Source organism: Carcharhinus amblyrhynchos, unplaced genomic scaffold, assembly GCF_965287045.1.
Source record: "Carcharhinus amblyrhynchos unplaced genomic scaffold, sCarAmb.v2.hapA scaffold_80, whole genome shotgun sequence".
Classification (NCBI taxonomy): domain Eukaryota; kingdom Metazoa; phylum Chordata; class Chondrichthyes; order Carcharhiniformes; family Carcharhinidae; genus Carcharhinus; species Carcharhinus amblyrhynchos.
Window position 1 is genome coordinate 626,301 of NW_027649820.1, and position 13,592 is coordinate 639,892.

At 40.2% G+C, this 13,592-nt stretch overlaps 1 protein-coding gene across 10 annotated transcripts in view; it reads left to right on the forward strand.

Moving 5' to 3' along the window:
- Positions 1–13,592, forward strand: part of atp11a (ATPase phospholipid transporting 11A) — a 204,229-nt gene that overhangs the window by 126,548 nt on the left and 64,089 nt on the right. For all 10 annotated transcript variants that reach the window (XM_080182682.1, XM_080182686.1, XM_080182687.1 and 7 more), the window contains exons 19-22: positions 2,259–2,510; positions 8,056–8,233; positions 9,938–10,040; positions 12,754–12,899. In XM_080182682.1, coding sequence (XP_080038808.1) covers positions 2,259–2,510; positions 8,056–8,233; positions 9,938–10,040; positions 12,754–12,899 — 679 coding nt within the window. The remainder of the gene's footprint in view (positions 1–2,258; positions 2,511–8,055; positions 8,234–9,937; positions 10,041–12,753; positions 12,900–13,592) is intronic.

Consider the following 13,592-nt stretch of genomic DNA (forward strand, 5'->3'; position numbering starts at 1 on the left):
ATTCTTTCTTGCGTACTGATGTCATTGACCCATGAATTAGAACCCCTTCTTTCCATGCCAGTCTTTGAGGCCTACACTTAATGTTCTAATCAATTTTGTCCCTGTGCCATTTGGTACATATCTCAAGTAACAGTCAAGAGATGTTTTTTGATTTTGTGCTAAGCTTTTCATACTCCCTGTGCAGAACCTCTTTCCTAGACTCATCAAGGTTGTTGGCACTGACATGTACCATGACAATTGGATCCTCCCCTTAATTCTCCAAATACCTCTCCAACTACAATGAGAAATCCTTAACTCAGGCACAGGACAGACAACTCAAGCTTCAGAATTCACAGCTATGGTTGGAAAGAACTGTATAAATCCCCTTGGCTATACTGTCATTATAGAAACATAAAAACAAAAAAAAAAGCCCTTCATGCCTGCTCCACCGTTCATTTGGATCATGGCTGATCATTGAATTCAATATCCTGATCCCCATATTCCTTGATCCCTTTAGCCCCAAGAGCTATATCTATTTTCTTGAAATCAGAGGTTTTAGCCTCAACTACGATCTGTGGAGTGAATTCCACACATTCACCACCCTCTGGATGAAGAAATTTCTCCTCAACTCAGTTCTAAAAGGTTTACTGCTTATCCTCAAACTCTGACCCCAAGTTCTGGACTCCCCCACCATTGGGAACGATCTTTCTGAATCTACCCTGTCAACCCTGTTAGAATTTTATCAGTTTCTATGAATTTTATAAGGTTCTAAATTTCATAAGTTTCCCTTCTCACTCTTCTAAATGCCAGTGAATATAATTCTAACCAATTTAGTCTCTCCTCATATGGCAAACCTGCCATCCCAGGAATTAGCCTGCTAAACCTTCACTGTACTCTCCCTATAGCAAGGACATACTTCCTCAGATAAGGACACCCAAAACTGCACACAGTTCTCCAGATGTAGTCTCACCAACGCCCTATGTAATTGCAGCAAAACATCCCAGTCCTACACTCAAATCCTCTTGCTATGAAAACCAACATACCATTTGGCTTCTTTACTGCCTGCCATATCTATGTGCATACCTTCATCGACTGATGCACGAGGATCCCAAGGTATCATTGAGTACCCATCTCTTTCAATTTACACTCATTCAAGTAATAATATGTCTTCTTATTATTGTTACCAAAGTGAGTAACCTCACAATTATCCACTACCATTATCACCACCACATTCCTTTTTGCTCACCCTGCTTGAATGTCATACTGCACCATGGTGTGTACTTCGTCTACCTATCTATCCTGCAGTTCTTCTCCTCATCCACATACATAGCAAACACCTTAAACTGGTTGGACAAAGTCAGACAATGAGACTTCTTCATCACAACATGCTGCTTCCTATGCCTGACTCACAGTCACATCGTACATTTCCTGACCATTAACCAAACCTAAACCTAACCTAATGGATGTGACTACCTTCTGAAATAAAGCATCCAACAATTGTCCTCCTCTGTGATGCTCCACAATATCAGCAACTCAGACTCCAGCTCAACAACTCTAAGCCAAAGTTGCGCAAGCTGCAGACACTTTCTGCAGATAGGGTTATCCACAGCTGTGGTGCATTCCTCAGATTCCCACATGTTGCAGTCATGGCGCCCTACCATCCTTGCCATGCGTCTAACTTTATTTATTTAGTTAGACAATTAGTTATTAATTTTCACTGCAAAAGTAATGGCAAGTTATAATTTCCAAACTTGAAGACAGAAGGAAAAAGACTCACCAACAACTGCCGGCTGAAAATAGGTAGTGAAAGAAGCACCTGTTTTCCCTTCTGTGCCAAATTTCCACATGAACCAAATTCCTGAATTTGCATAGGTTTACATTGCACCCAGGCATTGTCTTCTCTCTGTGTATCCCCTTACTCTTCTGTTCCTGCAGCCCTTGACACCACATCAATCCTACAATTATGTAAACTCCTGCCGAATAACAAATGTGCAGAGACAATGAGAGAAAAGAACGCTCTGTTAAAATCCCCATCGACTCCCTTAGGCAATCCAAAACAGTTCAGGAGATCACCTGGACCAAGTCTGATCTATAAAGACACTCATGTTCTGCAAGAAGGGGCATATTTTAATTTTTGGCAGTTGTTTTCTTCCATTGCAACAGGTGGAGTTGCAGCCTGATGCTGATATTATGCATTAGATTTTTCGTGGTGTTGTGAGACTTCTTACTGCATTAGATTTTTCAACAAGTAAGCTGCTTTCAATATGATTGTTCTTCAGATTGCAAGACAAAGCTGCTGAGACTGTGGAAGCTTTGCAGAAAGCTGGTATGAAGGTCTGGGTTCTTACAGGAGACAAGATGGAAACAGCTACAGCCACATGCTATGCATGCAAGCTTTTCAGAAGAAATACACAGCTATTTGAGTTGACAACTAAGCGAATAGAAGAACAGAGTTTACATGATGTGCTTTTTGATCTGAACAGAACAATTCTCAGACAGAGTGATAGTTTGCCAAGAGACAGTTATTCAGGGTGGGCATCCCAATTAATCTACCTTTTTTTGTCATTGAGTACAAATATTAAATGTTGTAATTGCATGAAAAGTGAGTAGTAATTATCTTAAATCTATACTTTGCAGTTTTTCTATTAAATGAGTATTATTTTGGGTAGTATACATCATGACATGGAATATCAGAGTAAGAGATAATAAATTTGTACAGAAATAGTATTCAGCCCACAATTAAAGACTGCAGTTTTAGGAGTTAATTTATAAAAAGGACAAAACCATTGAGAACTTACAAATTAACCAGGATAATGAAGGGATAGGAAGATGCTGCTATGAGGAGAAACTTGAGATAACTAGAACTATTTTCACTGGAACAGAGATGGATAAGAGGAGATTTAAGAGCATTTTAATATGATGAAGAGTTTTGATAAAGTGAACAGGGAAAGAGTGGTTGGAGAATCATTGGAAAATAGGTTATTGATTTCCCTTCTCAATCATGATAAAGTCTTTGAAGATCTATACATAATCCATCTGTATTCTGCGTACCTATCCAATCAGTCACTTCTAAAAAAAAATTCTATTAAATGCGTCAAACACTTGAAGTAACTCTGGCTGGCTGTCCATGATTAATCCATGTATATCTAAATGGTCACAGACTTGATCATGACTAAAGATCATTAACCATTTACTCACAATTGGCATCAACTGATCTTTACTTACCCAGTTTATCTTACTCTGTATTTAACAGGGATGTAAGATTGGCTACTGCCCAATCCCAGAGTATTTCTAATATGGATTGAAAAATTGTGGCCACGGCCTTTGCAGTCCTTTCCTCTAATTCTTGTGACAACCCAGAATGTGTTTGTCTTTTTGTTAAACTAATTCCGTTTCCATCAATTAACTTTAATAATGTTCCATATTTTCTGCTCGTACGTCTGCATTTTTACTTTGCCAATCACTTGTAAAAACCAATGCAGATGTTTATTGACTTTTTCAACAGATAGTTTCATACACCACAGTTGGGTTTGCTTTTTAGGGTTTAATTGGCTATAGCCTAGCAGCTCATGCATCATCAACCCCAATTTCTTGGCTTTCTGATCATATACCTTTCCTTCCCAAATGCATCTTGGCTTTTAAAACACTAGAACTGATTCTATATCTATACTGTTGTGGTGTATTCTATCCACTAAATTCTCAACTATTTTTATAGCCAAATTTTTCAGGGTTCGTATCAAGTCAGCCATTCATTCTAAAAGCATTTTTTAAAATTTGTATGAATTATTAGAAAGGATCACCAAAAGCTTGTTCAGGAAATGGGTTTCAAGGAGGGAATTTAAGGTGGAAAGCAGCAGAGCTTTAGCTGATTAAATAACATCATTATCCATTTGAAGGATTGCCTTGGCTTTGGCCCTTACCAAGTTGTGATTGTGAGAATTAATTTGTATGCTATATGTACAAATTAAAGTTTGCAGTAAATGCTAGATAAATAAATTGCTGCTTTGACTTTTTTAGCGATTTCCCCTCAAAGACCAAGAAGCTAACCTGTGTGTGGAGGTAGAAAATGTGGGCATGGTTCTCAATAATGACTTTGGGTTGTTTTCGCAAATGAGGAAAATAATGCAGATATTTTGTTGAGGAGAAAGAGAGTGAAGAATAAGATACAATTAAAAAAAAGTGAGGAAGGAAATATTAAGAGGCTTGGCATCTTTGAAAGTAGGTCGATTGTCAAGTTTGCATAAAATATACCCAAAAATGTTAAGATTGGTGAAGGCAAGTGTAGGTCCAACAACATCTCACATAACAGACTGCCAAAGTTAAAGCACATGGGATTGCAAGTAATGCCTTGCGATGGATTGAAAGCTGGTTAATAGATAGGAAGGAAAGAGTTGGCATAAATGGTTTTTTTTCTGATTGGCAGTCAGTGACTAGTGGGTTTCCACAGGGATCTGTGCTCGGACCCCAACTGTTCACATTATATATTAATGATTTGGAAGAAGAAACTAAAATGTATTATCCCCAAATTTGCAGATGATACAAAGTTGGTGGGAGGGTGAGCGGTGAAGAGGATGCAGAGATGTCTCAGCACGGCTTGTGCAGGCCGAGTGTGGGGGCATGTGCATGGCAGATGCAGTATAATGTGGATAAATGTCAGGTTATTCAGTTTTTATGGCAATAATAGGAAGACAGATTATGGATGTAAATTGAGAGAGGTGGATACTCAATGAGACCTTGGAGTCCTTGTGCATCAGACAGTAAAGAAGGCAAATGATAAGTTGACCTTCAAAGCAAGAGGACATGAGTATAGAGCTAGGGATATGCTGCTGCAATTGTTGATGAGGCCACCCCTGGAGTACTGTGTGCAGTTTTGCTGTCCTTCTGAGGAGAGACTAAGTCAATGAACATTATATTCACTGCAGTTTGGAAGGGTGAGAGGGAATCTCATAGAAACATATAAAATTCTAACAACGTAGATTCAGAAAGAACATTTCCAATGGTAGGGGAGTCGAGAACTACGAGGTCATAGATGAGGACAAGTAGTAAACTTTTTAGAACTGAAGTGAGGAGAAATTTCTTCACCCAGAGGGTGGTGAATGTGTGGAATTCACTACCACAGAAAATAGTTGAGGCCAAAACATTGAATGATTTCAAGAAGAAGTTAGATATACCTCTTGGGGCTAAAGGGATCAAGGGATATGGGGGAAAGTGGGATCAGGATATTGAATTTGATGATCAGCCATGATCCAAATGAATGGCGGAGCAGGCTTGAAGGGCCAAATGGCCTATTTCTGCTTCTCGTTTCTTTATCCCTTACAATCAAAACAGGACATTTTATAATGGAGAACAATGGCTGTCCAACAAAGTACTTTGATTCTGTCTTCACAAAGGAAGACACATGTAGCTTACCAGAAACTTTGGGGAAACACAAAGTTTGGTGAAAGGGCTGAACTAAAGGAGATCAGTTTTTTTTTATTAATTAGAAGGAAAAAGTAAAACTATGGGAAGTATAATGGTTAATGGGAAGCAAAGCATCAGGTTAGCTAGCATGTGAGGAGGAAGTTTCAACTACATTGAAAATTGGGAAAAAAGTTAAAAGGCAGGAGAACTCAGGAGATGTTAATAATGGAGATGTTAGGATTCAAAAAGAAGGCACAATAACTAGCATAAGGGCATAGCATTCAAAATAAGATAGATGTGTTGATGGCACAAATCATCACGAATGAATATGATTTAGTGGCCATTAGAGAGACAAGGTTGCAGGGTAGTCACGACTGGAAGATAGCTATCTAGGGGTATCAAACTGTTCGGAAGGACCAATAGGAAGGTAAGGGAGGTGATGTAGGTCTAATATTTAAAGATGATCTCTGGGCAATAGTGAGAGTTGATGTAGGTTCTATGAAGGAAAAGGATTAATCCAATTGGGTGGAAATTACAAATAGGAGAAAAAGTCAATGATAGGTGTAATCTATAGGCCGCCAAATAATAATATCATGGTGGGCAAGAAATAAACAAAGAAAAAATGATGCATGTAAAAATGGTATGGCAATTATTGTGGGGGATTTTAATCTAGATGTCGTTTGGTCAAACCAGGTCAGTGAAGGCAGCCTTGAGGAGGAGTTCAAACAATAGTTTCCTTGAACAGTATGCAATGGCATCTATGAAGGAGCAAGCTATCCGAGATCTAGTCCTGTGTAATAATAAGAACATAAGAAATAGGAGCAGGAGTAGGCCATCCAGCCCTTCGAGCCTGCCCCGCCATTCAATAAGATCATGGCTGATCTGTCGCTGCTCAGTTCCACTTTCCCGCCCTCTCCCCATAACCCTTAATCCCCTCTCCTATCAAAAACCCATCAACCCGCGTCTTAAAAATATTTAGCGAGGCAGCCTCCACCACTTCAACGGGCAGAGAATTCCAGAGATTCACCACCCTTTGAGTGAAGAAGTTCCTCCTCAACTCCGTTCTAAACCGCCCCCCTTTTATCTTGAGGCTGTGCCCCCTAGTCCTACTGTCTTTTTTGAGCGGGAAGAGTCTCTCCACCTCTCTCCTATCCACCCATTTATCATCTTATACATCTCAATGAGATCTCCCCTCATTCTATGAATGAGACAGGAATAATTAATGACCCTGCAGTTAGGGATCCTCTCGGAAGAAGTGATCACAGTATGATTGAATGTAAAATACAGATGGAGCATGAAAAGGTAAAATCCAATACCAGTGTCTTGTGCTTAAATAAAGGAGACTACAACGGGATGAGGGAGGAATTGGCTAAGGCAGACTGGGAGCAAAAAGTTGATTTCTAGGATTATAGGGTTGTCCTATGAAGAAAGATTGAGCAGGTTGAGCTGATACTCTGATTAAAATATATAAGATTCTGAGGGGGGTTTTACAGGGTAAGATCTTTTCCCTTATGAGGAATCTTGAATTTGGGGACACAATTTTAAAATGTGGAGTTTCCCAATTAAGGCAGAGATGGGGACCCTAGTCATTGCCATTCTCTTCCACATAGAGCTGTGGAGGGTTGATCAATAAAGCTGAGTTAGACAGACTTTTGATCCATTAGGGAGTCAACGATTATAGATGGCAGGTAGGGAAGTGAAGTTAAGGCAACAATCAGATCAGCCAACATTACACTGAATGGCAGAGGAAGCTTGATAGGCTGAAGGGCCAACTCCTGCTCCTACTACTTCAGCTCTTATATAACCTAAAGACTTACGCAGTCGCAGTAGAGCGCAATTAAGAGTCAATAATAGTGGAGTTGGATTGCAGTCACATACAGGCCACACCAAGTAAGGGTAACAGATTCCCTTTCAAAAAATTAGTTGTAGTTTTGCAAGATTCCAATAATTTTATAGTCAGGTTTACTGATCTCAGCTTTTTATTTCTAGGTTTTTTTCTCAACTGTTTAAACTCCTCATATGTCATGGTGGAACCAGTAGTCCAGTAACATAACCATTGATTACAGAATCGAGAACCAGAGGGCACAGATTTAAGGTGATTAGCAAAAGAAGCAATGGTAACATGAGGAAAACATTATCGAGCAGTGAGTGGTTAGGATTTGGAATGCACTGCCTGAATGTACGGTGGAGGTAAACTTCTTCACTCAAAGGGTGGTGAATCTCTGGAATTCTCTGCCCGTTGAAGTGTTGGAGGCTACCTCGCTAAATATATTTAAGACGCGGGTAGATAGGTTTTTGATAGGCAAGGAGATTAAGGGTTATGGGGAGAAGGCGGGAAAGTGGAACTGAGCCACAACAGATCAGCCATGATCTTATTGAATGGCGGGGCAGGCTCGAAGGGCTAGATGGCCTACTCCTGCTCCGATTTCCTATGTTCTTATGTTCTTAAACTCAACAAAGGCACCAAAAAAGGAATTGATCAAGTCTGAAAAAGAAAACAATTCAGAACTATAGGAAGAAGGCATTGAGTGGCACTAGGTGACTTGTTCTTGCAGAATCAACATGAATATAACAGGCTGAATGACTGTCCCCTGTGGTGTAACCATGTATTACATTCCCATACAAAATTATAAAGATTTAGAATAATTAAGTCAGGTTTGTTGTATGCTGTTTTAGATTTTCTCAGAATGATTTACATGATTATGGTTTGATCATTGATGGAGCCACACTCTCACGCGTCATGAAACCTGCTAATAATGGGTCTTCAAGTAATTACAAAGATCTGTTTCTGGAAATATGCCGCAACTGCAGTGGAGTCTTATGTTGCAGAATGGCACCTTTACAGAAAGCACAGGTTAGTCTTGAATGTTTATCTATATGTTAATTATATATGTTAAGTATTCACGGAATCACACCGAATGTTCCTTTGAAAACAAGCTATTAAACCTACATTTTGCATTTATGCTGCATCGCTAGTGGTGCTGCTCACAGCAATACAAAGATTTATTGGAACAAAGCTTTATGTCAAGTAGCATCAGTACGGCAAAAGCAAAATACTGTGAATGCTGAATATCTGAAATAAAAAAGAAAATACTGGAATATTCAGCAGGTCTGGCAGCATAACAAAAGATTGTCAACCTAAAATACTAACTCTGTGGGCCTGGTTTTACCTTTGTGTTGTGCCCCCTTTTTGGGGGCGAAAAGTTGGTAAAGTCAGGCGTGAGGGGAGTAGCCTGATTCATGATTGCCTCCGCGTCAGCTCCCCCTTAACCAAGGCACAAAAATGGCCGTGTTCGAATCATGACGGCCATTTACATGTATTTGCATGCATTTAAATTGGCTTAATGAGCTGTACACTCAACTTTACCGGCACTTCCTCCTTTACCACCCTGTTTGCCCATCCAGAATCGGTGCAAAACAGACACGCTTCACCGAAGTCCGATTTGGACACTCCAGTTAATGAGGGGGTAAATGCTGAGCATCCGATGGCTCTCTGGTTGAGATCGGTGGGGGAGGGAGGTGCAGAAGGTGGATCTGCTGCCACTCTGCTTGAGAGCGGGGAAGAGGGGTCCGCAGCCACTCTGCTGAGATCAGAGGAGGGGAAGGGGGATCCACTGCCACACTGCCTGAGATCTGTGGGGGGAAGGGCGATCGCACTGGGTGGTGGCGGGGATGAGGGGATAAGGGGGTCAATAATGTTGTGAGGGTAGGGGCAATGTCTGTGGGGGCATGGGAGGCATTATCTGGCTGAGGTGGTATGTGACACCAGGGAGGCATTCTTTTTTTTTTGCACATGCACAGTTGGAGGTGCCGATCGGAGCTGCAGGGTTTCGGGCACGTTAAGCCCCAGCCATAGGCTTCTGCAGCGTGGTTCAGAATTATTGACATCTTTTCAGGCAGAATGCCTCAGAATGGGTCTATAAGTTGAATCTGAAACACTCCCAGTTTCAAGTTCGCCGAGAACTTAGAATCAAAATGGTAAAATAGGACCCTGTTGCTCTGTCCATGCATGTTCCAAATCAGCTCAGTAATTTTATGGTTTCTGACATTTTCAGTATTAGTATAGCACTTGAGATCTGGAGGTCAGCATGGGTTGGAGAACGAGGTATGAAGATGGGTGCTGTAGGAGAATGGGTTGTGAAAGTGTGTTTTTGTTGGAGAATGGGGCATAAAGGTGTGCGCTGGTTGGAGAATGGATTCTCAGGATGGGTGCTAGTTGATGTATGGGGAATAAGAACGAGTGCGGGTTGAGGAATGGCGTGTAAAGGTGTGTGCTAGTTGAGGAATGGGGCATAAGGGTGAGTGCTGGTTGGGGAATGGGACGTAAAGTTGGTTGCAATTGGGGAATGGGATGTAAAAATGGGTGCGAGTTGGAGAATGAGGTGTGAAGGTGGGTGCTAGTTGTGTTCTGGTTGGAATACAGGGAATGAATTGAAGAATTTACAAGTCACTATCTTTAACATGTTTTAGATTTATTTAGTATTATAATGGGATAGAAGGATGTTGAAATTACATCAAATTGTTAAAGCATGTTTGTTCTTTTAACCCTTATTTGCAGATAGTTAAATTGATAAAATCTTCAAAGGAGCATCCCATCACCTTGGCAATTGGTGATGGGGCCAATGATGTCAGTATGATTCTGGAAGCTCATGTTGGAATCGGTAAAATGATTCATTCATTTATGAAACACACCTTTATAAATTATTTTTTATGATTAATGCCTGGTAGAATCTCTGGGTCACAGTATTCTGAGACGATAAAAATTATGGAGCCATTTAATTTCTCAGAGTTTGATCTTAGGCTGAAATGTGTCTCTCATCTGTACTTCTGTGATTTAACATCTTGTCTGCATCATTGTACAACATAATTCAGAATCTATAACACCCATTCAACTTCTAAATGCTAATAGAAATGGGGTAGATCAGAAGGGGCATAGTAACAGGAGGAGGCTATGAGCCTCATGCGCATTTTCTGCATGTTATAATAGATAATAGAAATCTGAAGCCCCAGAACTGATCCATGGTGAGCACCACTTGCTACATCTTGACAATCAGAAAACATTTCTGTTACTTTGTATTCTGCAGCTAATCACTAGCTCATGTCTCAAGGTTACTGCAGTGCTGTGTATTTTCATTTTTAATAATCTTTTCTGTCATTGATGCCTTCTGGAATTTCTTATGGGCACCATTTGTAGATACTCACATATTTACCATATTATCTTTCTCTCAACCTTTCTTCCCCCTGATGGTGCTTAGATCAGTCTTTGGACTGTTTCTGTAGCTACTTATTACCATATAGATCTCAACCAGATTGCGGTTTGATCATTGATGAAGCCACACTCTCATTCATCATGACACCTACTGAAAATGGTTCTTCAAGTAATTACAAAGATCTGTTTCTGGAAATATGCCACAACTGGCATTTTTCAGCCAGATTAGTCAGACATGGACAAGCCTTCACAACTTCTGACTGACTCATTGATCAATTCATATGACTTCAAGTATTTGGTTACTTTGGGCTAGATTTTTGCTACAAAGATAGATAACATGTGTCGATAAATTTTCCAACTCGCCAGACCCACCTAGGAAGAATGGTCCCCAAATATTGTGACTTTCAGTCCAGGGAGATAAGCATAGGCTGGAATAGGGTAGACCATTAAAAGTATCAATAACAGGCACTTCACATCTCTTAATCTTGTGAAAATAAACACTGAGACATTGACAAAGGAGATCACAGAAAAAACAAGTTATTCTGGCCAATTGAAGATGCCAACCAACCAAAGTTGACAGTTCTTGCCAATGCCAAAGCAGAACTACCTGCTGAGAAAGTCTTGTTATGAGCCTGGGTTCTTAGCCAAGTGTAATTAAACCATCCTGTTCTACTGAAGAAATTCTTACACCTGTCCTCATTATGCATGCATAGCGGTGAATGGACATGGAATAGTAATCAGTTGGCATGGAGGCAGTGAAGGGCTATGGGGCATAGGTGGAAGGCATAGGTTGGTTTAGAGGTAAGAGATTTTGAAGTTACCTTTCGAAAAGTTCTTGAACCCAGACTATGGTTTTCAATTGCTCTGAGAGTCCATGAATCCAGAAACTTGCCTGATTGCATGAAAATTGGGTGGAGGCTAGGAGATGTCTTGCCCTGCAATGGAACCAGCGACATCAGGAACCAGCTGAGCTACAGAATGCTGTCTTGTTACTCACACTCTTATCCTGTATCAGGGAAAATTTGGGGAATTGTCAGGTATCGGGGTCAGATTACTAGAACCAGGTCCTATCTGACAATTTGAAATGGCTCCAGAATTGTTCCAACACATAAATTCCAGGCCTTTGTATCTGATATTAGGTTGCTATAACATTCCCCTGACACGTCTATAGCATCCTAGGTACTCCTTATGCCCCACTCATCCTTCTTGAATAATAGTTACATTTTCAATTATCCAATCCAGACAGCTGATATAGCCAGGGAGACGTGCTTTGGAATTTTCTCTTCACTGTGGGAATTAACAGTAAGTGATGCTGCAAGAAGGAATACAGAGGGAAGTTTAAACACTGATTCTGGAGCAAAGCATTAGACAACCATGTGTATTACAAATGCAAACTTACATTTAATTTAAGAATCGAGGATGAACTGTGGGACAGAAAGGGTTTCCATGGTGCAAAGTGGATAGGGGAAGGTAACTGTTCTCTTAAACTGCCCCTCGTTAATTCTTAGAGCTTTGTTCAATGCTGATCTATAGCCCTCAAAGCGGGAGACGCAGAAACATTGGCACTTCCCCTCCCACCCCCAACATAGTCCTCATTACCTTCCCTGCATGCATTCAACAAGTCCTTTTAATCATCACCATGTAAGCAATTTTAAACTTTACTCTCTGCGTGTTTTGGTGAAGGAGAATGTGTTAGGCCAGCTGACACATTTTGAAGAGGTTGCCATTTCCTCTTTCAGAAAACTGAAGCATATGGCCAATGGGATATAATATTCAGAGCAATGTTGGAGGACAGTTTATCTGCTGACTTCTCCTAATAAGTTGGTGTTTTTGATTCCTGTTGTAACAAGTTTCCTCACTTACCAGAGTATTTTTCACATTTTATTCTGCCTAAATATATATGTATGTAAGCTGAGTAATTTGAATTCGAGCAAGGTCAATATCATAAATCATGGACAGGCAGAGATTCTATTCTGATTTTGACCCTAATCTTAATCTAACAAACCTACCTAAATTATGTACTAATAAATAGAACCATGATACAGTGAGAGGAATATATTGATTGTAATAGAGGAAGTCAAAATGCACAATTTTCAAATTCCTCAAATTGATGTGACGACTTTCATTCTTTCGGTGTTTATCCACATGAGGTTTTGTTTCTCCAGGTATTTTGGGCAAGGAAGGTCGACAAGCTGCACGAAACAGTGATTATTGTGTTCCCAAGTTTAAACATCTCAAGAAGTTGCTACTTGTCCATGGCCATTATTATTACATTCGTATCTCACAACTTGTCCAGTATTTCTTTTACAAGGTGTGTGCATTTAATTTATACTTTATCTTTTTAAGGAAAGTGAATGACATCAACTTCTTTTTCAGTCTCTGATTAAAATAAATCTACAATTACTGACTGAAATACCATTGGATTGGGGCTGTACGAAACACTGGTGGAGACTTTGCGTGGTGATATAGCTTCAAACATGGAATCATAAAAAGTAGAAACAGGAGTAGGCCATTCAGCCTTTCAAGCCTTTTCCACCATTTAATAAGATTGTGGATGATCTAACACTCGCTAAGTCCACTTTCCTGCCTTCTTTCCATAACCTTTAATTCCCTGACTGATTAAAAGCCTATTGATCTCAGCCTTATGTTCAAGAACTCGGCTTCCAGAGCTTTCTGGGGCCAAAAATTCCAACGATTCACAGCTCTTTGAGAGAATAAACTCTTCCTCAAATCTGTCTTAAATGAACACCCCTTTATTCCGTGACTGCACACTCTGGTCCTAACTCTGCCATGAATGAAAACGTCCTCCCAACATTTAACGTATCTAACCCCCTAGGAATCTTGTGTGTTTCGATCATATCATATCTCATTCTCCTGAGCTCCAAGGAGTACAGACCCAATTTGTTCAATCATTCACTGGAGTTTGGAGGCATGAGGGGAGGAATCTCTTAGAAATCTATAAAATTGTAACAGGACTAGTGAGGGTAAATGCAGGAAGGATGAG